The 24,983-nt window shown below is 47.0% G+C and overlaps 1 protein-coding gene across 3 annotated transcripts in view; it reads right to left on the bottom strand.

Annotated features, from left to right (window-relative positions):
• SLC37A2 (solute carrier family 37 member 2) overlaps positions 1–24,983 on the bottom strand; it is a 928,549-nt gene that overhangs the window by 257,016 nt on the left and 646,550 nt on the right. For all 3 annotated transcript variants that reach the window (XM_078682149.1, XM_078682150.1, XM_078682148.1), the window contains 3 exons: positions 20,122–20,184; positions 8,338–8,423; positions 7,365–7,413 (listed from right to left, as the gene is read on the bottom strand). In XM_078682149.1, the coding sequence (XP_078538275.1) occupies positions 7,365–7,413; positions 8,338–8,423; positions 20,122–20,184 (198 nt within the window). The remainder of the gene's footprint in view (positions 1–7,364; positions 7,414–8,337; positions 8,424–20,121; positions 20,185–24,983) is intronic.

Below are 24,983 nucleotides of genomic sequence, written 5' to 3'. Positions count from 1 at the left end.
GAGATACAAGAAAGTGCACCACCACAAGAGAAAGAGTTATGGAAAAAGAGGGGAGTACAGCAGGACCCTGCTGATTTTATTTACAGACAGACCATGTCCGGAAAACCTGTCATGCCACAAGCCTTACTGCAGGTAGCATTAGATCAACTTCACCTTCCCGCACATGTCTCCCGAGATAACATGTCCACCACATTACAAGCAGACTGGTTCATTCCCAATGCTTATGAACTGATACAGCTCTTTGTTAATAAATGCATCATTTGCCAACAGTATTCCCCAAACCCAACTCTCAAAACTGTTGCCTCCACTATTCCTAAACCTTCTGGCCCATTCAAAGAACTCCACCTTGACTATGTCGACATGATTGATCGGTGCCAAAATTACCGATATCTCATCGTGGTAGTATGCCCCTTCTCACGGTGGATCGAAGCTGGACCATGCGTCCACTGCGATGCCAAAGCAGCAGCCACATTCCTGCTCCGTGACGTCATTTCCCGCTTTGGAATTCCTTCCGCCATCAGGACTGACAACGGGAGCCATTTTTCAAACGCCATCTTCTCCTCTCTCACCACAATGCTAGGCATAAGACACAAGCTGACATCCGCTTACCACCCCCAAAGTAATGGCATCTGTGAGCGCCTCAATGGCCTGCTCAAAAACAAAATAAGCAAAATTAGCGCCACCATCGGCAAAAAGTGGCTCTACTGTCTCCCACTGGCCCTCTTCTCATTAAGAAATTCCCCAAGCTCGGATCACCACCTCACACCCCACCAACTTGTCACCGGACGATCCATAAATGTAGCAGTCCCTCCCAGCAGGCCCAAAACTGATAGCGAGTCATCCTCTGAGATTGTTAAAGCTGAGCTTTATGACTTCTTGTGCACACTAACCCGCGCTGCGCAGTTCCTCTCTGTCCAGGTATCCAGAAGGAAGGAGAAGGGCCCCATCGATCCTGAGCTCCCACCTATCCGTCCTGGAACTCTGATCTTTATCCGGAGACACGTCAGGAAGTGGAAAGACCCCAAATTTGACGGCCCCTTTTCAGTGACTGATTCATCTCCAACTGCCGTCCGGATAGCTGAACGAAGGGCATGGATACATCGGCGAGACGTTCGGCTCGCTCCTGTGCCTCCGCAACAATAAACAATGAACTAAGAGAGGAAAGAGACATGCCCATGGTCCCCCTGAATGAGGACAGCGGTTTCCCGTCCACTGCCGAAGAAGAAGAAGAAGAGGAAGAAGAAGAAGACACGCCCGTGCTGACCCAGGAATACAGCAGTTACAATGCGAAGTTATGTACTCTTGTCACATTTATGCTTTGTATCATTGTTGGAGTGGCACGAATAACTTTTAATTGGTGCGTCTATTTTTTTGCTGTAAAGAGCTTTAATGAGATAGGCAATAGAAACACCTCACCATCCACTGTTTCAGCAACCGTACCAGCGGTCACACTCAAACAGCAGACAACAACACAACACACACTAGGTCCTGAACTCCCAGAAAATAGCACTGCTAACAACATGTCCGTTAGTGTACACCTTGAACTCTCACCCAGTACCCCAGAGGAAAGGACTAGCCCCTGGAAGATAGCTACCAACGCCACAGAACTAGCGTCCCGCCAACGCCTTCCCCGTCACCATAGAACACGCCGATTTGCTATCGCCCCATACAGAACAAAACCTCTTGTCCCCCGCAAGAATGCTAATAACCAGAAGGCAGGGCATAAAACATTCCAACATCTTGTGCAAATACAGGAAGGTCTAGGGCCCATGCTCAGCCTGCCCCAAGTAGTAAGGGACCATTCAGTCCATTCCTCTCTAGTGGACAACTCCTGGTACAGGGACATGACAGCAGTAGGGAAAAGAGTAACAAATGAGTCTTGCTACGTATGCTCCTACATTCCCCATGCAGTAGGTGCTGACAGACTGATTTTTCCCAAGGAAGTCCCACCGCACATAGCCATGTGCCTTCTGCACTTGTACCTCTGCCGGATATTAGGGCAGATTAGGGTCCTTTCAGCCCAAAAAGTAGTGCTGCTTGTAAACGCCACCAAATGGGATTACATTTACACGGTACACCAGGTTGTCACCGACGCAGCGGAACTTAGGGAGGAGTTCAAGGAAATGCGAAGGTTAGGGGTACAGGACATAGCGTGGCATGAACGTCGTATTAAGTCACGAGGGTACATAACGAACCTCAAACCCCGGGCAGGGTGTGAAGTAGCATTTAAACACCCCCCAGGCCCACACAACTGCCCATGTGCTAATAGAACAATGCTACGCCTCCTAGCACAGGTCTACCTTAACTACAAATGGCAGAGCCCCGGAGGGTTTTTGTGTAAGGCGGCAGCCTTGGGACCCCCGTGGGCGGACTGGAATGAAGGGGATACGTGTGATCAAATATGGGCTGAGGAGAGCGGGAGGTACACATGGAGTGGGGAAGGAATGCCAGAACATAAAAAAGGATTTAAACTAAAAAACCCTTCTCTTTGTTTCATAGGAAATGGCTCGGTGGCTGTTGGGCGCAACACAGACTGTAATTCCACGATTTTCAGCTTCGATATGCAGTTCGGCACCACTACTTTAATGGATTATTACTGGGCCTGCGGAGAGCACCTCTATATCCAACTACCTCCTCAATGGCTCGGACTGTGCACTTTGGTGACTTTGCATGAAATTCACCTGGTTGTACCAACATCAAATGCGTCCCACATCCTGTCACATCCAATGACAGGTGACCTGACATTCCTCCATCGACACCGGCGAGCAGCAGAGTATTTCGCAACTGAAGCCCGTGGCAAGGTCCCAGAAGAATTCCGCCTCTTCAATGAGGCCCAGCTTTTCTTCGGAGGGGCAGTCCCATTGTTTCAAACTCAGGCTAATGCCCGCTGGCTGGAAGTAACTCGCTATGAAGTCATGAAAGCAATCAACAGCACCAGGGATGGCCTAAATGCAATTAGGGAAGAACTGCGCCCACTACGACTAATGGTTCTGGAACATCGCTACTTCCTCGACATGCTAACGGCCAAAGATGGTGGTCTGTGTCATCAAATTGGGAAATCCTGCTGCACTTTCATACCTGGGAACGACGAGGACAACGGATCAATATCAAGGGCCATTGAGGAATTGACTAACTTGGGAAAAGAAATGATTGAGGAAGGAGGTGCCCCTGCAGACATTATTCCAACGAACTGGTTCGACTTTGACTGGATGCCCTCCTGGCTAACTGCTATTCTAAAACTAATGATACCAATAGTCGGAATTATGGTCTTTCTGTGTTGCGCCTTTCAGTTAGGGAGTCACTGTATCAAGAAATTGAGTACAAAAGCTGTAGGGATGAATTACGCTAGGACAGGGATTTACGAGATACCAAGATATGAGGGCATGGATCGGGCTCCTGGGGATGGGAATGGAGAACAGGTACAAATGATCAAGCTAGTACAAAATAGCACACATCCAGCACCACCTGCCACACACTTTGGAGTACCACCAGCCCCACCTCTCCCTCAAGGTAGAAACACAATAAGTAACAACACTGCAGCTGCCCGGTATGAATGCCTGCTCAACAAAGTAGGTCAACAGTATACCCAGCTACTAAGGTCAGACGAAGACGTTGCACGACCAACCAGTTTTCAGTGCTATGTCAATGACATGCCATGGATCCCACCCCTGGCAGAAAATTCAACAAAATACTCACTTAAGAGTATGTTCATAAATGAACAAGAGGGGGCAGATGATGGAGGGTCCCGTTCTACCATCTAACACCACCAGAAAGGAGAGTTCTGACAGCCTTGGTAACATGAAGGTCTGATGTAGGCCCCGCGTGATAAAAATAATCTGAAAACATCCTAAAATAACTAGCCTCCTCCATTACTAAACAAAGGCCCCAGGGCCCACTATGCATGCAGGCTTACACACACACGTTTCTGTGCACCAAGTAAAACAAGGTGAAAATAGGCCTTCAAAAGAGTGTTTTAAGCTTCACTGTCAGCTCCCAGACCAACACACACACACACACACACACACACACACACACACACACACACACTTGCCCTGGTACACGTGGTGCAGCTTCCAGAAACCCCTGCTAACGTTATATTTTGAAACATAGCTTGCACAAGTATAAGCAGCAATTTCTAGCAATAAACAGCATCTATCATGAGAATTCACACTTTCAGATATATAGAAATGTGCGTGGCAGAAAAATGTCCTTTTTTGGTAATGTACAACATGTAACCATTGTGTTTAGAAAGGTACAAGATGTTCCGGGAAATGTTCTCTTTCAAAAAGTACAAGATGTTCCGGAAATGTTCTCTTTCAAAAAGTACAAGATGTTCCGGAAATGTTCTCTTTCAAAAAGTACAAGATGTTCCGGAAATGTTCTCTTTCAAAAAGGTACAAGACGTTCTGTCCTAAAAATGTACGGTACATAATGTACTGAAAACATTTCCTTCCGGTGTCCAAAACACTTGTGGTTAAACCACCTGCACTGTAAGGCCAGGGGCCAGCGTCATCATAGAACCCTAGTTCCTCAATTTTGGGTATATCAAGCCCAACTGTCAAATCTGAAATCAGAGCTTTCCTGCGGATGCCCAGCTGCATGAGCGTGGAAGGTTCTCTCGGCTAGCCGAAGACTATCTGACTTGGGACGTCGACGCCTCACTCAGGTTGTGGATCTCCCAGGGCAGATAGCCCATCTCTCTATCTAGATCTCTGACCCTTCAAACTATCTCTCTTCATAAAAATATTCCTGTATGGTAGGCTCCTTTAACATAGGTGACTGGTCTCACTCTCAGCTATTACCAGACACTGAATTAACAGCAGAATGTTCTCTTTTAGCTAATTCTACTTACGCCTCCTGTGCCCTGCCCGCATAATCCAGGGCTCTGATAGAAATGTGCAATCTATAACAATGGACCTGTTCTAGATGATTGCCCCATAGACAGTTGGGTTCCATGTTCTTGTACTCAGTAGTGTAGAACCTTTGATCATCTGTGTCAGTGTTCTTTCAAATATGTTCCATTCCAGTATTACTTTGAGATATTTTGAGCATTAGTCATCCAGCATTTTTGCCAGACAGAGCGAAGTCTGGATCATATTTAGAAAATTACATTGTTGCTTGAATTGATATGCATTTAGCTCTCTGCCTATTAATTGAAAAATAAAGTGCCACTCCACTTGAACGTCTGGTATCTTACATTTGTATTCCTTCTCTTACTCAGTGAAGTGCTGTGATGGTGATGTGTGAATTTTAGTCACACCCAAAAGTGGTGACCACTGACCGAAGGGGTCAAGACTTTCCCCTTCACACACTGAGAGCGAGCGCTGGTGTGATCATTTTTAAATTGCGGATTGTCTGAGGTGGAGGGGTAGAGAGTTCCAGGCCCTGGCTGTGAGGTAGGTGAATGATCTTCCTCTGGGTCTGTTCTTGTAGATTTGTGGGAGAGAGGCCAGGGCTAATTGGGCGGAGTGGAGTGGTCTGGTGGGAAAGCGAGGCATTGGTTCACATATTTCAGAAGGTTGAGAATCCTCATATGCATATCCATCGGCTTTGCCTGGATATCTCCTGAAAGGCCAGTGGGAGGCATCCAAGCATGTTTATTTATGGTCACAGAGGAATACTTGGACCTGATCAGAATCTATGGCATCAAGAAACAGATCAAAGAATTTGATTGGCAGGCTCAGATACATTTGAGGTGCCTACTTCAGCAAAGTGGCCCCTTAAACAGTCCAGCACAAGCAGGACTGCTCTCTCTGTCATCCCATTAAGGCCAAAAGGCAGGTGCCAATGCATGAACCAAGAGCCAGACTCCCAAATGAGAATACTTTATTTCACTGCTTCAATCAGATTAGCGGACCTGGCGGTGGAGTGGAAGGGAAATAATTGGGGCAACATTTTGAGTAAATGGAAGACAATAATACAAGACCATCAGGCAAAGGGTGAGAAGAGAAAAAGTTTGCATCTACTCAGTGACAGTGAGCAACCTGGCAACCTGACAGTCGGAAAGGAGGCCAGCTTATCCCAAGACATTACAATAGGATTATAGAGGGCTTTACTGAAAGACAACAAGAGTTCTGAAGTGGAGAAGCTCTGTTTGAAGACTTTTGACAAAAAGTAAGCTTTAACCTCTTCATCTGGCAAAGGTAATCCAAGGATTTCAGTTGCCTTTCCAAGACCACATCAAAAGAATGAATGTGGGGCCCCAATGCACAGTCTGGGTCAACCACTGAAGAAAAATAAAAAAGCTGGTATATTTGAGGTCTAAATAGAAACATCATGAGGTAGTGGCTCACAAAGAGGCTTGTCATTAAATCTCACTTTTACTGTTCGTTGAGCTTCGGACAAAATGTTCTGTCAGCTCTGATAGTGGATCTGAAGCTGGCATGACTGGCCCCTGGTCTGGAATGGCATCAGGAGCATCTATAGGGGTTGACTAGTGAATGGGTTGGGCCACCAGCAGAAGCAAAGTCAAACATCCTGTAGAGCATTGTGGAGTCAGAAGGTGCACCTGAGGAATTCAAAGGAGGTCGGAGGATAGCCATGTTGAATGCGGTCTTTTGAACAGGGTCAGCACCAGAGGGTGAGAAAGCCAGAAGAGATTCCTGTAGCACTGGGCATGGTGCTAGAATGGAGCAGGGCTCCGGCAATTATGCATATGTTCTCCAGGACAGGAATCAAAGACATCATTAAGGCTGGAGGTGTGGAACGGACCCTTCGACCAAGCATCTTGTCCAGCGAATGGGAGACAGTGAAAGGAAGTTGAGTCCTTCGTTTAGTGCTTCCTTTTTTGTGGGAAGATTTTTCCAAAGAGGAAGCCTTCTTCCTAGACTTAATCAGAGAACAAAATCTAGGACAGGACCTGGAGAGAGGACAGCCTTTTGTTCATCACGTGCTCTATCCATTCAAGAAATTGCCTCCTGTTCCTTGATTGCCTTTTACAATACCAAGTGCCATGCTTGGGTTGCCAGGTTCCATAGACAGGCTTTAATGTGTTCCAAAATGGACCTCCAATTGTAGCTGGAGTGACATCTTTTAAAACCTGATGCATTTGGAAGTGACATTTTTACTATTAGCATTGCAAATATAATATTGAGCAAAATCCAATGCAAAGCACTATATATGGCTCCATGATGTTACAGCCAGATAAGGACCAGACTGCAGTCAAGAGGCGATAGCTAAAGTGAGGGAGAGCTATTTAAACTTTTCTAAATCAGATACAATCTGTAGGGAGATTCAAGAGACAATACATCTGCAAGTGGAAGTATCCATCAGAAAGTTTATTCAAACATCTAGGAACACATGAAGAAATTGACAAAAGTGGGGGTCTGTGTATAGCAATGTAAAAGTAAATGCATTGTTCTTACCTATTGTCGTAGAAACGCCTGTTGACCCAAAATGATTGTACAAAAACAGCTAAAAGAAAACAAAAAGGCATTTTTGTTAGCAGGCAGTATTGTTTAAGACAGATGATGCCCATTTTAGGCAGCAATTTTATTCTGATTGTTGTGTGCGCACACCAGCATGTTTAGCTAAAGAGCACAGGAAAAAAACAGGCAGAGAGTTTCACAACGAATTTTTCGCCAGCAATGACCTTAGTGGTTCCATCTTTTTTTTTCAATATAAAAACATACGTCCAATATTTTTAATTTGTTTTGGTGAAAGAGGTGTTTCCTTTTGGCCTTTTCAAGGCAGGTAGAGAGCCCACACCCGTAACCCTGCACCCCTCTTAATTACCTTAAATATTGCAGAGCACCCCTATAGTTACAATCGGAGTGCAGTCAAAAATGTAATATCCCTGATCAACTGGTGAATCTGTGGTTTTATATTTCTATCCCATGCCTCTGGGCATCCAGCATCACATACATGTCCAGATATCTGAACTCACCTGTGACCAACCAAATTCTTGAGGGGGTCCATTCACTGGGAACATGGACAACCCGGTTCTGTCAACATGCCAAGCATGAAAACCTGCCAAAGAATTGCAAAATTTGCAACCCCCTTGGAGAAGACTACTTTGAGTCCCCCCAAAACATCAGTAGATTGTCAGCATACTGCACCACATTATCTGTTATTTCTGGTGCCCAGTCAGAACCTTTTATTTAGGTATCCCCTCGATAAGTGGATCGATACCAATGGAGAAAAGCAAAAGGAATAGTGGGTTAGCCCTACTGGGTGTGTTGTTGATTTTTAGCAAAGCATTATAATACTTATACATGGATAATTTCTTAATGCCAATTTGGATGCAGTCTTTAGTCATTTAAAATAGAATTCTCAAGACGGTCATCGACAAAGGCAATGATTCTGTGATGGGGCCATGAGGTTGAATTACATGCTCACCATCGGAGCAGCAAGAATCAGCATCACTGTGCAAGTTGTGGCTCTACCACCAGCATAGTCCGACACTAGCCCAGCCAGAATGCCTCCTGCAAAGAAAGAAAAACATCTTAGGCACTCACTTGGTAAAAATGATGAAAGCACATAATGATAGTACTTATGGTGGCCTTGCAGAGAGCTTGATCTGGTTCAAAAAGTGGGTGGGAAGATGGCGGACAATAGTAGCAAAAATAAACTCTAACTATTTCTGCTGGGGTGCCCCATATGCGCAGGCAGCCAGGACCAGATGCGGGTATGCAAGGAGAAGAGAATGTGAGTTGCCCTCGTGTGGGCCTGAGAATGGAGCCTCATGCAAAATGAGGAGGGGCACCAGGGTCTGGAGGAGGTGTGCACAAGAACCAGCAGATAAAAAAACAACTGCTGACAGAGTGGAAACGGATGGGGGGAATACAATAAAGAACACCTGCTTATTATTGCAGTTCATTGAGACAAATGGACCCAAGTGCATCTCCCTACCATACTAAAACTAACCAAAGAGATTTGCCTGCAGCGGGGACATTAATGAGAAACTGGACATTGGAAACACTTGCACAAGTAGGAGGGCACTCACATTAAACCTATGCATTGCAGTAGGCCCCAATTGCGGCACCACAAAAAACGCTGTCAAGAGTCCCCCTCCCAAGTAACCAGCAGAGTAGAACAAAGCCTTCAGTCAACCCACCATCAGTGAAGATGGGCAAGAATGGCGCAAAGCTGAGAAAATTACAGTTGAATAAAAAAGCAAGGGACAAAGAGCCGAGACCTCACCAGAGAGATACAATCAGATGCAAGATGAAAATGCTACTAAAGGAGATAGAGAGTAACCCAGAAACTACAAATGTGAAAATAGACACTTTCACAGAGAGAATCAACCAAATGAAAGAAAGACTGGATAAACAGTCCCCAAGACTGGATGAGGCCCAAAAGAAAATATCTGATCTTGAGCATGAAAGTAAATAAAAAACTAGTCAAAATGACACAAACCTTAGAGTCAGTTAATATAAAGAATTGGAGGGGCGTTCCTATCACAATAACACTAGCATTGTGGGCACAGCGGAAGGAAAAAATGCTAAAACAACAATTGAGGGACAGAAGGCAGAACAATGTCATACATTCACCCCAGTATAAGGTTCTTGGCAACACAACGCCTGAATTTCACTCACCCTGCGGGCCGATGTAATGGCCACGAGGAACGCCGCCTTCCAGGACAGGTGCTGCAACGAAGCCTTATGAATAGGTTCAAAAGGCTCCTTCATCAATCTGGACAGCACCACATTCAATTCCCATGAAGGCGAAAGGAAGCCGGACAGGAGGGAACACTTTCTTCCAGCCTTCCAAAAAATCTTTAATCACAGGGATCTGAAAGAAGGAAGTCTGTGAAGGGCATTTCCTGTAGGCAGTCAATGCAGCCAGATGAACCTTAATGGAATGGACATTAAGGCCAGACTGCGCAAAGATGAAGAAGATATGGAAGGTTGACAGTTTCCTTACATGTCGTGGGGTCATAGTTCTTGGACTTGCACCAGATGCAAAACCTCTTCCACTTGTAAGCATAAGAAGTCCTAGTGGAAGGTCGCTTAGCCTTCTTCAGTATGTCCATGCAATCTTCTGGGAGATTCAAATGGCCATATTGCACTATCTCAGGAGCCATGCCGCCAAACTCAAAGATGAGAGGTTGGGGTGCAACATCTGCCCCCCGAACTTCGTGAGAAGGTCCGGCCTGCACGGCAGCTTCATGTGAGGAAGGAGAGACCGGTGAAGCAGGTCCGTGAACCACCACTGTCTGGGCCATTCCGGGGCAATCAGTATCATCCGAGCCCTGGACTGGGACAGCTTGATGAGCACCGTCGGAATCAGGGGAATGGGTGGAAAAGCGTACAGAAAGCTGTTCGACCAGTTGATCCATAACGCATTCCCCAGCGTCCCCGGCTGGTAGTACCTGGAGGCGAAGTCTCGGCATTTGCTGTTTTCAGCAGTGGCGAACAGATCTACGTCTGGAGTCCCCTACCTTGCGAAGACTTCTCCTAGTACTTTGTCGTTTATGACCCATTCGTGGTTTTCCTGAATCAGTCTGCTCAGTGCGTCTGCCTGAACATTCTGCACACCTGGAAGATGGGTAGCCGTTATCGTAAGTCCCCTGGCCAGAGCCAGTGCCAGATCACCTGCGCCTCCTGCGACAGGGTGCGCGATCTCGAGCCTCCCTGCTTGTTGAGGTAATACATCGTGGTCGTATTGTCCGTTTGCACAAGCAGAGAGTTGGTCTGAAAGGACGGAAGAAAGGCCTTCAGCGCCAAGTGAACAGCTCTGAGTTCCAGGAAATTGATGTGGTACGTGGACTCCGTCTGGGACCACGTCCCTTGAATCTGTAAGTCTCCGGAGTGCGCCCCCCAGCCGTGGAGAGACGCATCCGTCACGATAGTCTGCGTGGGAATGTCCTTGTGGAAGGGAACCCCTCTCAGGAGATTCTCCGCCGAACACCACCACTTCAGAGACTGAAGAGCATGTAGAGACAGTCGTATCCTGTCGTCCCAAGACCCTTTCCTCTGATCCCACTGATCCTCCAAGCACTCCTGCAATGGTCTCATGTGCAGCCGTGCGTGTGGCGTGAGGAAGACACAAGAGGCCATCTATCCCAGTAGAGAAGACACCGTCCTCACTGTTGTAGATGGAGTGGTCATAAGAGCCTGAGCCTTCCGAAGGAGTGATAATCGTCGCACCTCCGAAGGAGACACGCTTGCTGATAGCGTATTGATGGAGGCTCCCAAGTACTGAATGCACTGGACCGGAGTCGGGACAGACTTGGACATGTTGATGTGCAACCCAAGCTTGTTCAAGAGAACGCACGTCTTCTGGAAGTGCGCTTGAGCTTCCGAGAAGGAGGAGGCCTTGATCAACCAATCGTCCAGGTAAGGGTAGACAAACACCTTGTTCTTCCTTAGGTGTGCGGCTACCACTGCCATGCACTTCGAGAATGTCCTGGGCGCAGACTTCAGTCCGAATGGCAGTACTGTGTACTGATAATGATTGGCGCCGACTTGGAATCGCAGGAACTTCCTGTGTTTGTGTGCAATGGGCACATGGAAGTATGCATCCTGTAGGTCTATGGCACACAGCCAGTCTCCCTGTTGCAGCGGAGGATAAATCTGATGCAACGACAGCATGCAAAACTTTTCTCTGCGAATCCACTTGTTTGCTTGTCGCAAATCCAGAATGGGCCTGAACTCGTTCTTGTCCTTTTTGCGGACCAGGAAGAACCGGGAGTACAGACCTCTTCCTCTTTGAGACAGAGGTACGTCTTCTATCGCCCTTTTTCTTAACAGGATATCGGCCTCCGCCTGGAGCTCGCGCAGCTGAAACTGCGAGCTGACCGGAGAAATTGATGGAGGCGGGCTGGTGAACCGAAGACTGTATCCATTGCAAACAATATTCAGCACCCACTTGTCCTGAGTAATTTTTCTCCACTCTGCCAGAAAAAATTTAACGCTTCCCACCACCGGAGCGGGTAACGGATGTAGGGGAAGTAACAGCTCAGGGTCGAGACCCAGCCGCGCCCTTGTTCGCTGTAGAGGACTGCTGACCTCCTCTACCCTTCTGGCGCTTCTGGAAGGGCCTCCGGAACTGCTGCTGTTGTTGCTGCTGCTGTCCCGAAGCCTGTCCTCGCCCTCTGCCCTGCGCCCCAAACCGTCTCTGGAACGGGCGGTAGGCTCTCTTTTCTTTGGGCTTCTCCAAGCCCACAGCCGTCAGAATCTCGGCCTCCGCCTTCATGCGGGCCATCTCATCATCCGCATGTTTTCCGAACAGGGTCTCCCCCGAGAAGGGCAGATTAGCCACTCGCTGCTGGGCCTCCGGCTTGGGTGATGTGAGCCTGAGCCAAGCATGGCGTTGCTGGTTGATCCCATGACAGTAGCTATGGGCCGCCAAAAGAGAACCATCAGCAGCCGCGCTGATGACCTGGTTCGAAACCAGCATCCCTTCCTTCTGGATTTCGAGGAAATCCTCCCTCTTATCTCGTGGCAGGAGTTCCGTGAACTGCTGGAGGGATTCCCACAGGGCACGATCATACCGCCCCAGCAAAGCCGTATCGCTAGCGGTCTTCATGGCCGTAGCTGCCGTCCCACAGGCCTTCCTGCCATTTGAGTCGATCCATCGGCTCTCCTTATCCGGAGGCACGGTAGAAGACGGAGAGGTAGAATGTTGTTTTCTGGCTGCCGTCACTATAACGGAGTCCGGAACAGGGTCAATCCTCAGAAAAGCCGGGTCGGAATCCGGAGCCCTGTACTTCTTAAGAAGACGGGATGGAGCGGCTTTCGTCACTGCAGGCGTGAGGAACAGCTCCTCCGCTGGCTCTACCAATCCTGGCATGAGCGGTAGTAGAGGGCGAGACAAATGCTTCTTGTGAAGTGTCTCGAAAATCACAGACGTCGTAGGTGTTGGAGCAGTCACCGTGATTCCCAATTTTGCTGCACCCCTCAGGAGAACATCCTGGAATGTGCTGATGTCATCCACGGTAGACACCCTCGTCCCCGGGGAGTCTGACAAGGTCGGGGAGTAGGATCTGGTTCTGGAAGAGTCCGTGCGGGACCGTGATCCGCGCCTCCTGTGGCGCCGTCTTGACCTCGTAGAGGATCTGTGACGACTGCGCGACCTCCCTCTCCGTCCGGAGCGGGATCGCGACTTCCTTGGCTTCGGTCGCCCTGCCGGTTCCACCGGGACGGGAGACTGTGGCTTGGATGGTGCCCTCGGCCGAGGGGTCCCCTTAGGAGGAGTCGGAAATCGTGGTAACGAACCTGTCCTCGGAGGAATCGGAGGAGGCTTGTCAGCCGGCAACTGGGGTTGCGGTTGAGGCTGATGAGGAGGCGGAAGTGGAGGCGGTGTGGGAGCCCGCGGAGGAAGACCTCTCGGTAACGGAGGAGGAGGCGTAACTGTCTTTGGCCTAGCAGGGGTATACACAACAGAGTACACCGAGCCCGGTGACCCGCCCTCCTTACTAGGCTGGGACTTTGGAGAGTCTTCCATAGGCCCTTGACGCCTGCCAGACTGACTCCTGGCACCAGAACTCCTTTTCGTCTTCCCGGCGTCGAAGAACGGCGACCAGACGGCGAGCGGCGGCCCCTCGATGGAGAGCATCGGCCCCTCGACGGCGAGCTTCGTCTCCTCGACGGCGAGCGCGGATCCCTCGACGGCGAATGCCTTCGCCTCGACGGCGACCTTCTTTGCCTCGACGGCGACCTCCTACGCCTCGACGGCGATCTTCTCCTCGACATCAAGGATCCCCTCGACGGCGACCTTCTCCTCTTCGCCGACGGCGAACGGCGGTGTCGCCTCGACGGCGAGCGCCGACGCCGGGCCTCTCGACGTCGAATACACGACAACGACGAAATCGTCACCGGAGACTTCGACGGCGGTCTGTTCAGTTCCCTCGACGCCGAGCGTCGATGTTGCCTCGACCCAGAGCCCTGGGGAGACGGGGAACAGACTGCAGTCATCCCTCTCGACGTCGTGGTCCGTGCAATCGATGCCGACGGAGAATGGGGACGTTTGCTGGTCTTCCTGCCCCTGGGGAGCCCCCCAGTGGCCTCAGCATGGGCAGATGAAGCCCTTCCAGACCCACCTTGTGCCTTCCGTCTTCTGTCTTCGAGGCCCTGAAGCCTGATCTTCATCCTATCCCCCAGGGTCCTGCTAGAGAAACCCTGGCAGATGTCACACTCCTCTGGGACATGGGATGAAGGAAGGCAGATGATACACACCTCGTGTGGGTCAGACTTGGCCTTCTTCCTGGAGCACTCAGGGCATTTGTCGAATAATGCAGGCATATTTGACAATTAAAGAGTGCACCCAAAGACAAACAGGAAGAAACAGCAAAGTATTTCAAGAAAAGCACTCAAGTAATCTGAAAAAAGTGAAAAAATCACCAATAAACCCTTGAAAAGGGAGAGCTCAATGTTCCAGGGTCCTGCTTGCAGGAGCGGGAAAAAAGAACTGAAAGTAAAAGGGACCTGCAGTGCATTCTGGGATACTGTGAAGTTCTGGAAAGTTCTCTTAAAGGCACAGTATCCTGTTCTGAGCCACATAATGGCAGCCTATGGGGCTTGTCTGTCCATGTCTTCGTCTCTATCATTCCAGAGGGTTTTTGCTGTTAAAGCAAGGGAAATCTGGACAGGCTTTGCTGTTTGTGGAATTTTGGTGGAATTTCTAGTTGAAGTACTGGACAGTGTAGCCTGTGGATATAGGCTGCATTATCTGCCTTTAATTCTCTCTTAAGTGTCATTTTTCGACACCTTAAGAGAATATTTTTGATTGCTCCGGGGTCCCCGCACATGGGCGGGACTATTCACTAGATTATGACTATACACAGAGATCCTCTACTACAGAATGATGATATATTCAACCCAGATCTGTGACTTCGGGGGAGTGTCTGAAATGTTTCAGCGCTCTGTCCATCATCTCCTTGTGTTTGCTTTGTTCGCCCTAAGTTGGTAGGGTATGCCCAGACGTGGGTTCCTTGTTCACTTCGCTACTGGATTCAAGCTAGCCTGGCTGATGAAGAGTGTTACCCAGAAACTGGTCCCAGGATGCTGATTTCCGGTTCGGGGAAGACTTGGCTTAGCAGTTCGGGCTGGACTGTTCCATTGAGGCGCAGGGTCAAGGCTGATTTGCATATAGCTGGGTCTGAACTGAGGTGGTGAAGTGAGCTAATGAATGATGATGGATTCAACCCAGATCTGTGACTGGCGGGTGAGTGTCTGAAATGTGACAGTGCTCCATCCATTATCTCCTTGTGTTTGCTTTGTTAGCCGTAAATTGGCAGGGTATGCCCAGACGTGGGTCCCTTGCTCACGTTGCCACTGAATTCAAACTATCCTGGCTGTTGAAGGGTGTTACCCAGAAACTGGTCCCAGGATGCTAGTTTCCGGTACAGGGAAGACCTGGCTTGGCAGTTTGGGCAGGACTGTTCCCATGAGGCACAGGGTCCAGGCTGATTTGCATATAGCTGGGTCTGAACTGAGGTGGCGAAGTGAGCAAAAGAATGAAGCCGGGCATCCCTGATGTGCAACAGGAGTCGAAGACTCAGGAATGATGTCGACAAAAGTTGACAAAAAGTCAGTCAAAAAGTGACAGGAGGTACCGCTCTCTCCAGATCTGTGCTGGCTGGCACGGAAAAGAAAGAACAGTGCGCGAGGGTGGCGTCTATGTAGCTACTGCAACATCATCCTGGAGACCACGACGCCAACAACGTATGCAGAGTCGACCGACGCCACCTTCCGACGCACAGGGGTACTGCTGACTAAAAACTTTCCGGATCCAGTCTGATGCCTGGGGATAGTTCTAAGGTAAGGAATCTATAACTAACGGTTTCTTTCAGATATGTTGGTTAGGCTCCCGCCCCAGGATCACCTAGAACCCCCATTTGGCTGCGCACCCCGATTAAATGGGGCCTAGCCTAGGACTTGCAAGGAGTCAGGCGAGACAGCTAGGACATGGGCGACAGAGTTGACATGTTAGAAACATACGAGGAAACAACTAGGAAAGAGGAGCTAGAGCAACTACGTCAAGAAATAATATGCCTCTCAGACAGACAAATCAACCTCCAAGCTCACGCTGAGGATCTAGAAAACAGGTCGAGACGAAATAACATCAGGATACGGAATGCACCTTCCTTGATGGAAGCAGGAAACTTGGAGGAATTTGTTCAGGCCCTGTTTGCTCAGATCCTAGGTGACATGTCCGGTTCAGATATCCATCTAAACCGAGTTCACCATGGGGGGCTCCCAAGAACATCCCTAACATGCCACCCCGTACATATTCACCTGTGTTCACAGCTTCCCCTTGAAAGAATGTATACTAAGAACCGTAAAAGGGAACTGACGCAACATTCTTTAGGGGACAATTGTTGCAACTGTACCAAGACCTGGCAGCAATAAAACTCCAGAAGCGGCGAGAGTTTCGTCCAGTGACCTCGTTTCTCAAAAAACACGATGTCTCGTATGCCTGGGCCATCCCTTTTGCCTGATCTTTGAATGAGAGGGGAAGACCCGCAAGATACGCTCCCTCAGAGCAGCATGCGACCTGCTCCAGATCGGGCTAAAGGGACTCAGGTTGGGAGCACGGAAAAGGCAGTGGCCGGGGCAGGCCAGTAGGAGAAACAAGAAGGCCCTGAAACCGAGGCCACTGCACAGGAAAGAAAGGCAGTGCTCGAGAGCATCACTGGGGGCACGGTGTCGGGGAGGGGGGGGGACAGGCTGAACCAACGAAGCTCGCCTGATTGCCAAGGGGACACATAACGGACGCTATTGGGGTTCGTGAGAGGAGTGGTCTTCACGATGCCCTCAGACCACGATGAACCCCATCAGGAAATTCTCTCGTCGGAGGGCAGAGACCGCCTTGAGGGGCCTAGCCCTCCTGGAGACATTATTCAAGACTGCAATAAGTTCTGTTTTAGGGTGTTTTCTATTTGAATGTTTGTTCATTAAGTACCAATGAGCAATGCATGGAGGGGTAGTTAAGAAATCCCTTCCAACAATTCAGGTCTCCAGTTTGCTGGCCACCCTGGTGAGAGAGACGACGGGACAAGCCACTCTAATAAAGCAAGCCCCCACATATCCACTATGACTAAGGATGACACACTTAAAATTATCTCGCTAAACGTTAAAGGGTTGAACAACCCTGTCAAGCATAAGGCAATCCTCTCCTACCTTTAACACACCAGAGCGGACATTTGCCTCCTCCAGGAGACACATCTCTTGGCCGGAGATTCCCAGCGGCTTGAATCCAGATCCTTCCCTCAGCAGCTATTCTCTTCAATGAAACGCAAGGAGGGAGTGGTGGCTATCTTATTTTCATACGCCTTCAGAGGCACTATTGGCCCTAAATTAGCCGAACTTAAAGGTCATCTCCTAGTTTACTAAATACAGCTGGGTATGCAAACAATAACTCTGGGCACCCTGTATGCAGGAATGCTTTATTCGGAAGGCACTAGACGAGACACTCACATTGCTGGACGGACTGGTTCTGATAGGGGGATATTTTAACACAGCCATAGATAAACCCTTACATCCATCTCCCCTCAGGGAGGTGGGGTCTGGGTCCCTCTCGGAAGAGGACGTTGTATGGCTGAGGGAGACAGGGATGGTGGACTTATGGAGGGCCAAACACCCAAGCACCAGGGACTTCACATTTTATTCTCACATCCATAAGTGTTATGCCTGAATAGATTATTTTCTGGGCTCCCAGGACCTATACCAGGTCCTTTGCTCGGTGGCGATAGAACCAAGAACCCTGTCGGACCATTCAGCCCTTGTTTTAGAGATACATTCTCCCCTACAACACCAGGCACCACGGCAATAGCGCCTAAGGGAGACCCTATTGCATGTTGATGCGATCTAAAGAAGAGCAGCAGTAACGGAGGGAGAGAAACACCACTACCGGTTAGTGTTCTGCACGGAAAGGACATCGCGCTACATTTGAGCTATAACCCCGTCGGAACAAAACACCCGGGGTCTACAATTAAAAGGCACATGACTTTAACCAGCTAAATCCTGCATTTAGCGGCCTAAAAAGAATGGGGTCTCGCATGTAACGTGGAGGTGAGCAGCAAACAGGCAAGGAAGACTTCCAAGTTGGCATTTTCACGAGACAAGGCTCGTGCAATTACAAGATTATATTCTGCAGCTCCTCCTTTCTTTGAAATCATCTGATACAATGACAACGCCCTGAAGAGATCCCAGGAACTGGTGTCCTGGAATCGAAACCCGTCTGCATTTAAAAAGGAGCACTTTTGGCTATTCAAAACATTAAACCAGCAATCGCTGGTCCAAACAGTGGTCATTTATTGACTAAAACTCCTTCAGTTTTGAATTGATTCAAGCATCAAATTTCAAGGCACATGATTATATGATGTATGGTCTTGGTTATTAGTCTTGTGTTTTATGTAGGATGTTAGTATTCATTTCATTTAATGTTTTTTGTTTTGTCATCATCTGTTTGCAAATTGTATTGTAGAATAGTGTAAATATATGGATGTACAGTTGTCTGATTTGCCCAAAAATGTTTTCATACAAATTTGAAAAAATAGATATAAACAGTTGGTATAAATAAAGTTACCTGGTCAAACTAGATAATTGGTGGTTTGGCCTTTTGAATCCTGTTTAAAATAATGGTGGTTTAGGCAGTTTTGTGTTTTTCTCTGACCCTTTATAAACAGCATAATGTTTACTTTATGTTATTTAAAATTAAAATGAAGTTTAACTAGGTTTCAATTTCAAAATATGTTGTTGCTGCACAAAAACCTTAAATCTTACAAGGCTCTGGTCCTCATGGATAAACATTTGACAACCACAGTCTACAAGAGGTTAAACAATTTATAATGCATTGCTTTTAATATTAACTAAAACTACAAGTAAATATTTGCTTCCATTTAATTGGGGCCGTTCTATCATATCTATGTTCAAGTTATACAAAATGCACCACACACACAAACCAAGTATCCTCACTTATTGAACTTTCATTATTTTGTTTATTTAGACAAAGATTTATAAAATGTTCTGCTAACTATGTTCAGAACACAGTAACAGGACTTCATAAATTGAAATAAACACAAAATACATGTAAATCTACACAATATGCACCATAGGCAATATATTGGTGTCGGTCCATTATTATTTATTATTATTCTAGGGTTTTATATAGTGCTAGCTAGACCAGAGGGTATCAGAGCACTTTACATTTTATGAGACTAAGTTTTACAGCATTATGGTAATGACGATAGGAGAGATGAGAGACTGAAGTGGGTCAGATGACTGTTTCAGAGGATTTAGCAGACGAGGGTAGGCTCTTCGAGAGTCATAGATCAGTTTGTGTTTGTACTGAAGTAGTTGTTGAGTAATAGAGATGCGAGGTAGCGTTTGAAAAAGGGAAAGGAGGGGTTGCCGCGGAAATCTTTGGGGAGCTAGTTCCAAATATTAGGAGCATTACCTGAGACACAGCGAACCGGAGAGGATTCCTTCTTCAGCTTTGGAGGTATAAGAGGGAGAGAGTTTGGTTTCAAGGCATCACACCATTCATCTTAATTCGGACAGGCGGTGTAATTACCTTTCTCCAACAACCCCCATTCCGTTGGGCAGTCTGTCGAAGATTTCTGTCAACGAAGCAAACTGGGGATCCATTGTCAGAAAGCTGGCAGTCCCCCGACCCTAAAGAGGACAGCTGGACGCTTGGTTTGCTAGACAGGGTACTGCGTCACGCTTGTTACAGAGGCCCCCATCTGCCAAACTCTAAAGCTGGCCCTCGATATATAGACAGTGGAGTGGTGTGGCTCACTGGTTAGAGGCGGCAGACCCGGAAGCAGAGAACGGCCCGGGACCAGGGTTCAATTCCCGACGCGGCAGGGTCGTGGACCAGGGTCAGCGGACTCGACAATTCTCGCCTTGGTGCCTACTCTAACCAGGGATCACACTCGGCAACTCTGGGCATTAGCTTACCTCATCTCTACAACGGGCCCCCACATTCGCCGGGGATGCCTGGTTTCACCTTGGAGATACCCAGTAGGGACCATCTCACAGGGATAGCCAGGACGGGTTCCCCAGCGGTCTACAGCGCCACAACGCCTCAGGGCAGCAGTGCGCTTTACAAGACACATACATTTACATTTTACATTTACAATGTGAACCAACTTCACATTTATCATTTTTTTATCTGACTTTCGAATTAAAGATTCATCATTGTACATTTATGTGTAAGACAACAACTAACCAGCAATTCCTCCAGCATCAAATAGAGTGGACATGTCACCAGCCTGTCGTGCATCAAAATGTCCTGTAAAAAATAAAGTAGAGGTGAAAACAATGTGACACAGTAGGACATTTCAAACCTTATTCACTGGTATAAGGGTAACTTCTAGCATACATTATGTTTGCGAATGCCCAATATCTTTGGTCTTGTCAAATTCAATAAAGTCTAACAGTGTTTGTATCAAACTGTGCATTAGCATCATGTTGCTCTAATGTGCTTCTGGATAAATTCGGTGCAGGGATGTCACAATCATTTTTTTCTGACAGTGACATCCATATCCTGAATTTCCTCCCATTTTTGCACAAGCAGATTTGTCCCCTATTACCCCCTTCCGCTTTTTCCATCCTAGTGACTCTCATTAAATCTAGGGATTGCTTCCAATTTTTATAGCACACTCCCTTCCAATATTTTCACTTCTACTGCTTTGGTTTTCGTGTTTTAGACGTAGTGGAACATACTGGTCACTAGATTCACTGAAGCTTGCCTGCACTCCTGCCAGCCTAGACTAAAAATACAAGAGGTTTCCAACTTCTGGCATCCAGTCTCTTTCCCTCACTACTGTGTTCCTGCATTAAATGGTATAGAGTAAAATGCTTTGCAGCTATGAGACTGTACGGAGGAGGTTTTGATCTGATCACTGATTATGGTTAGGGTACGGTTTTACGTTTAAACCTATAGTAACAGACAAAAAAATCACTGAAAGTAAAACCGTCCTCATCACAGCAATATATATAATGACTGAAACACCTTCACAACCACAAACTAAAAGGCTATTAGAAGAAAGCAAAGTTAGATAGAATGAGTAATTTTCATTCTTTGCAGAAGGGACCAACAAAATGCAACTTTGTTGTACAAGGTAGCAGCAAGAATGACTGTTCTAAGCTTATTATGCTTGAGTTTTGTTGTTTAAGGATGTTACTAAAACATGTTTTCAGCTTCCTTTTGTTTCCTCCAGTTTTGTGGATTAGGGTGCATGGTTTAAACGCATGTTTTAGATTTGATCTTAACACTGTAGATCAAACAGTATTTGATCTTTTGGCAGTATCTAAATCTTTCACTGATTGGTAAAATGGCTAGCTCATAACAATCTTGGCCAATGTGTAGTATCACATTTACACTAAGACACAGAATAGGCAAAAGCCTTTGGTACATCGACCCCCTTTTCTAACAAGTCAGCATTGATAGCAGGACAACTGTCAAATAACCCGGATTTTTTCAATTCCAAAGTATTTTTTTGGTTTTATGAAAAGAAACAAGCATACAGTCAGATATCATGGGCAACTGACTTTGAAATGCCAGGCATATGATATACAAGTTACATGTGAAGTGCTGTTGATCTGCATACACGTATAACAACTATATCAATGACAGTTAGGTAAACAAATCAATCAAGCTGGAGATACGATATACAAGTCATAAGTATGAGAGCGCTGCAGGTCTAGGTACCCACATTACAAACAACCTTTGCAGTAAGCCACGAAGATTACGTAATCAAATAGGACCAGGGCTTTCTTGACTTGTATGTTTAATATCTAGCAAGTGTATATTGTCCCGAGATGTAGATCATAATGATGTACTGTCTCTTAATAGTCAAGAGAAACCAAATGTGAAAAAGTACTGGGAAGAAGGGCATGGTGGGATATCTGTATCTAGGAGTGAGTATTCCGGTTTGAGAACCTATTATAGGTTGCACTGCAAGGCCTTACACATTTTAGTTCTCTGTAGTTATCTAAGGATCACCATACTGCACTGGAAATTGGGGGCCAGACTGGTTTTAGGACTGTAAGCTATGTCCCCCTCGAAGATATGAGACCCATGCTCACCATGTGTGATGGGATAGATGGTTGAATGATTTCCATTCGGAAAGTATGACTTTTACTGCAAAGGTCTTGCACTGCCATATGGTTGGCTTCTAGGGTCTAAGTGATTGCAGTGGTTTAGGGACCAAGTACTACTATGGGAAAGGTTAAAGCTATAGGTATGTTAAATATTGCTGACAGCTGGTTTTGTATCGGTAGCCAGAATGAGTCAAGAAACGTGTTGGTGTGACCCCAGCTCTTGGTTGCAATTTCAGAATTTATTGTCCTCTCATAAGTTTAATGACTGCAATCTGGGTGGGGTCGCTTGCAGGAGATTCACTGCAAGGAATTTGGACTGTATAAGAGAGGGAGCGATTTTATTGCCTATAGAGAGTTTAAAAATCTTTCGCCAGTTATCGCAGTGATGTGGCCAAATACCTGTGTGTCGAAAGGCTTGCACCATTTGGTGCGTAAAATCGCATTCTGTGATGGTTGTGGGTCGGGCAAAAACGTGCAAATTTTAGAGGCAATATGTCTTTATTGTTGCCATAAGGCGAGTCGGGTCACTAGAATCAAGTGTTTAGAATGGTTGAGCTTGAAGAGTTTACCTTTATTCTTTAGGAAACTGTAGCAGTCTAAGTTGAAGAGGTTGTATGTTTTGGCCAGTGCTAAAAGGGGGAGTGGACTATTGTTTTTGTCGTAAAGGTCCTTGATTAGCCTGATACCTTTGGAGGCCCACAAAAGTGCAATTGCAGTTGTGACTTCAGCACAGACTTTTGGATTGAGCCATAATGATGCCCTGAGGTTCTGTGGTTTTCGACTTCGCTTCGTATTCAGCCGCCATTTTGTGTCCAGTCGCCATTTTGTGTTGCCTTTACTCAGGCAGCACGACGAACATGGTGTTTTTGCCTTTTCAGCTATTATGCGTCTCTTCTGTTAAAAAGTACCCCCTTGTCCTTGCTTACGAAACGAATGTCAGGGTCTGGCCGAGTTTGTTAATCCATGTCTAGACTGATTGATCCTTGTCTTAGTTGACTGTTTGGGTCTCACCATTCTTCCTGTACTTTATCTTGTTTGACTGGCCTTCGCTATTCTCTCCTTGTATTCTCCTATTACACAACTATCCTTTGAAACACGCAAATACGTCCTGCCACCTGCAAATTGAATTACATGCACTAGCATTGATTAACTTGAGGGGAGGAGAGACACGGGGTCTGAAAGAAGGGCGTGTTCTAGATACTTGATAGCTTGTTTTCGAACTTTTCCTATTCGTTAGTTTTGTATGTTTTGGGAGTAGACATTGTAAATATGTATGCTATAAAAGATTGTGCGCCACGGAGTTAAGTGGCAGTCTCCTAAGAATATACTTTTGTACTTCTTGGATAACTTTGCTTAGCTGCAGCTAATAAACCTGATTTTCTACGCCTAACAGAGTGTCTCGTGTCTCTGCCCGACAAGGCAGGTGAACCCGGAGATATTAGGCGTGCCCTGCGCCGCTAGGCCCATAAAGCCCGGTTCTCCAACTGGCGCCCAACGTGTGGGCGGCTTCAGTGGTAGCGGTTCAGCCCGAGGGTCGTGAGGAGCTTCGCAAGAAAATTCTGGAGGATTCGCGAACCACGTCAAGCGACTCCTGTATGTCGAAGTGGACCGAAAGTCTTTTGCAGCGCGGCTACTCCTTTCCAACGGCTGCTGACGACTGCTGCCCTGACTGCCGCCCTGCCTTGGCCCTCTGATGATGATTGGTATCGCGAGACGTTAGACGGACATCTGTTGGCGTGAGAAAACACTTAGTTAAGTATTCGTGGGTAGCGCCCACCCTTTTGTTTTGTTTTTGTTATTTGACTTTTGCATTAGTCGAAGCCAAGAGGTAAGTACGATTGTGCTGTGATCATTGCCTTAAACCCCTTGAAGTTTGTGAATAGTCCAGTTCGTTACAAAATGCCTGGACTTCGTAAGTTTAGAAAGTTTTGCTGTCTTGACTGTAATAGGGATTCCCGTCTAGAGGACTCTTGTCCGATTCCTCCGGTTGGAACTTCCACTTATGAGCTCTATTCGAAACATGGTCTTGGCCCTATTATTTTTAATGAAACATGGATCCGATATACAAAGAATGATGGAGTTTTGCAGTGGCCACAAAATGGTAGCTTTGAGCATGACATATTAGATAATTTAGAAGCAATTTTGTTTAAGAGAAAAGCCCGGCCGGCAATGTTTGACTCTTTCCGCCTATGGCGTAAGGAAGCTAAACAGAAAGAAATCAAGCAGGCAAAAAGAGATAAGAAAGCGCAAGATATGACGATTTTACAGGCTGCCCAACAGTTTAAGAATAATTAGACTGATCAGATGATTGAAGTCTCAGAAAGACAGCATCGTATGGCAATAGATAGATGTTATCCTGTGTTGTCTACTCCCCCACAGAATAAAGATCTTGACGAAGATCCCTTAATGTCTCATTTGTTGAGATTACCTCCGCCTTATGTACAAGGTGCTAATGCACCCCCATTACAACCTATTGTTCAACAAGTTGTTCCACAATTACCTCTTCCAGTATTGCCACCTCCACCTCCTTTGCCACCGACTTCTGTACCTCAGTCTCCTTTACCGTCAGTTTCTCTTACAACTGTTGACCCTTCTCCTGCTCTGCTTAATACATTGATTCAGAAAAGGGGGTGGTGGTGATGAACAGAGTGCCTGAATTAAGCAGACCACTCTTACCCAGTCCAAAGATCAGGGCTTGATCCATCACCGTTTTTTAGCTCACTGCACCATCCCAGCTCAGAACTTGGCTATATGCAAATTAGTCTGTTCCTGTCCCAGTGCATGATGGGAACAGGGCAAACCAAACTACCAAGCCAATTCTTATACTGGGAAGGAAACAAGCTTCCGGGGACCGGTTTCTGCCATTTCAGGCGTCGTCGGCCCGGCTTGCTTGAATCCTGATGGTGCAATGAGCAAGGGACTCACATCTGAGTATACCCTTCCACGCTTATGGTGGACAAAATGATTCAGAAAAGGGGGTGGTGA

This window comes from Lissotriton helveticus, chromosome 3_1 (genome assembly GCF_964261635.1).
Source record: "Lissotriton helveticus chromosome 3_1, aLisHel1.1, whole genome shotgun sequence".
NCBI classification, from domain to species: domain Eukaryota; kingdom Metazoa; phylum Chordata; class Amphibia; order Caudata; family Salamandridae; genus Lissotriton; species Lissotriton helveticus.
This window is presented reverse-complemented; position numbering and strand designations above follow the sequence as displayed.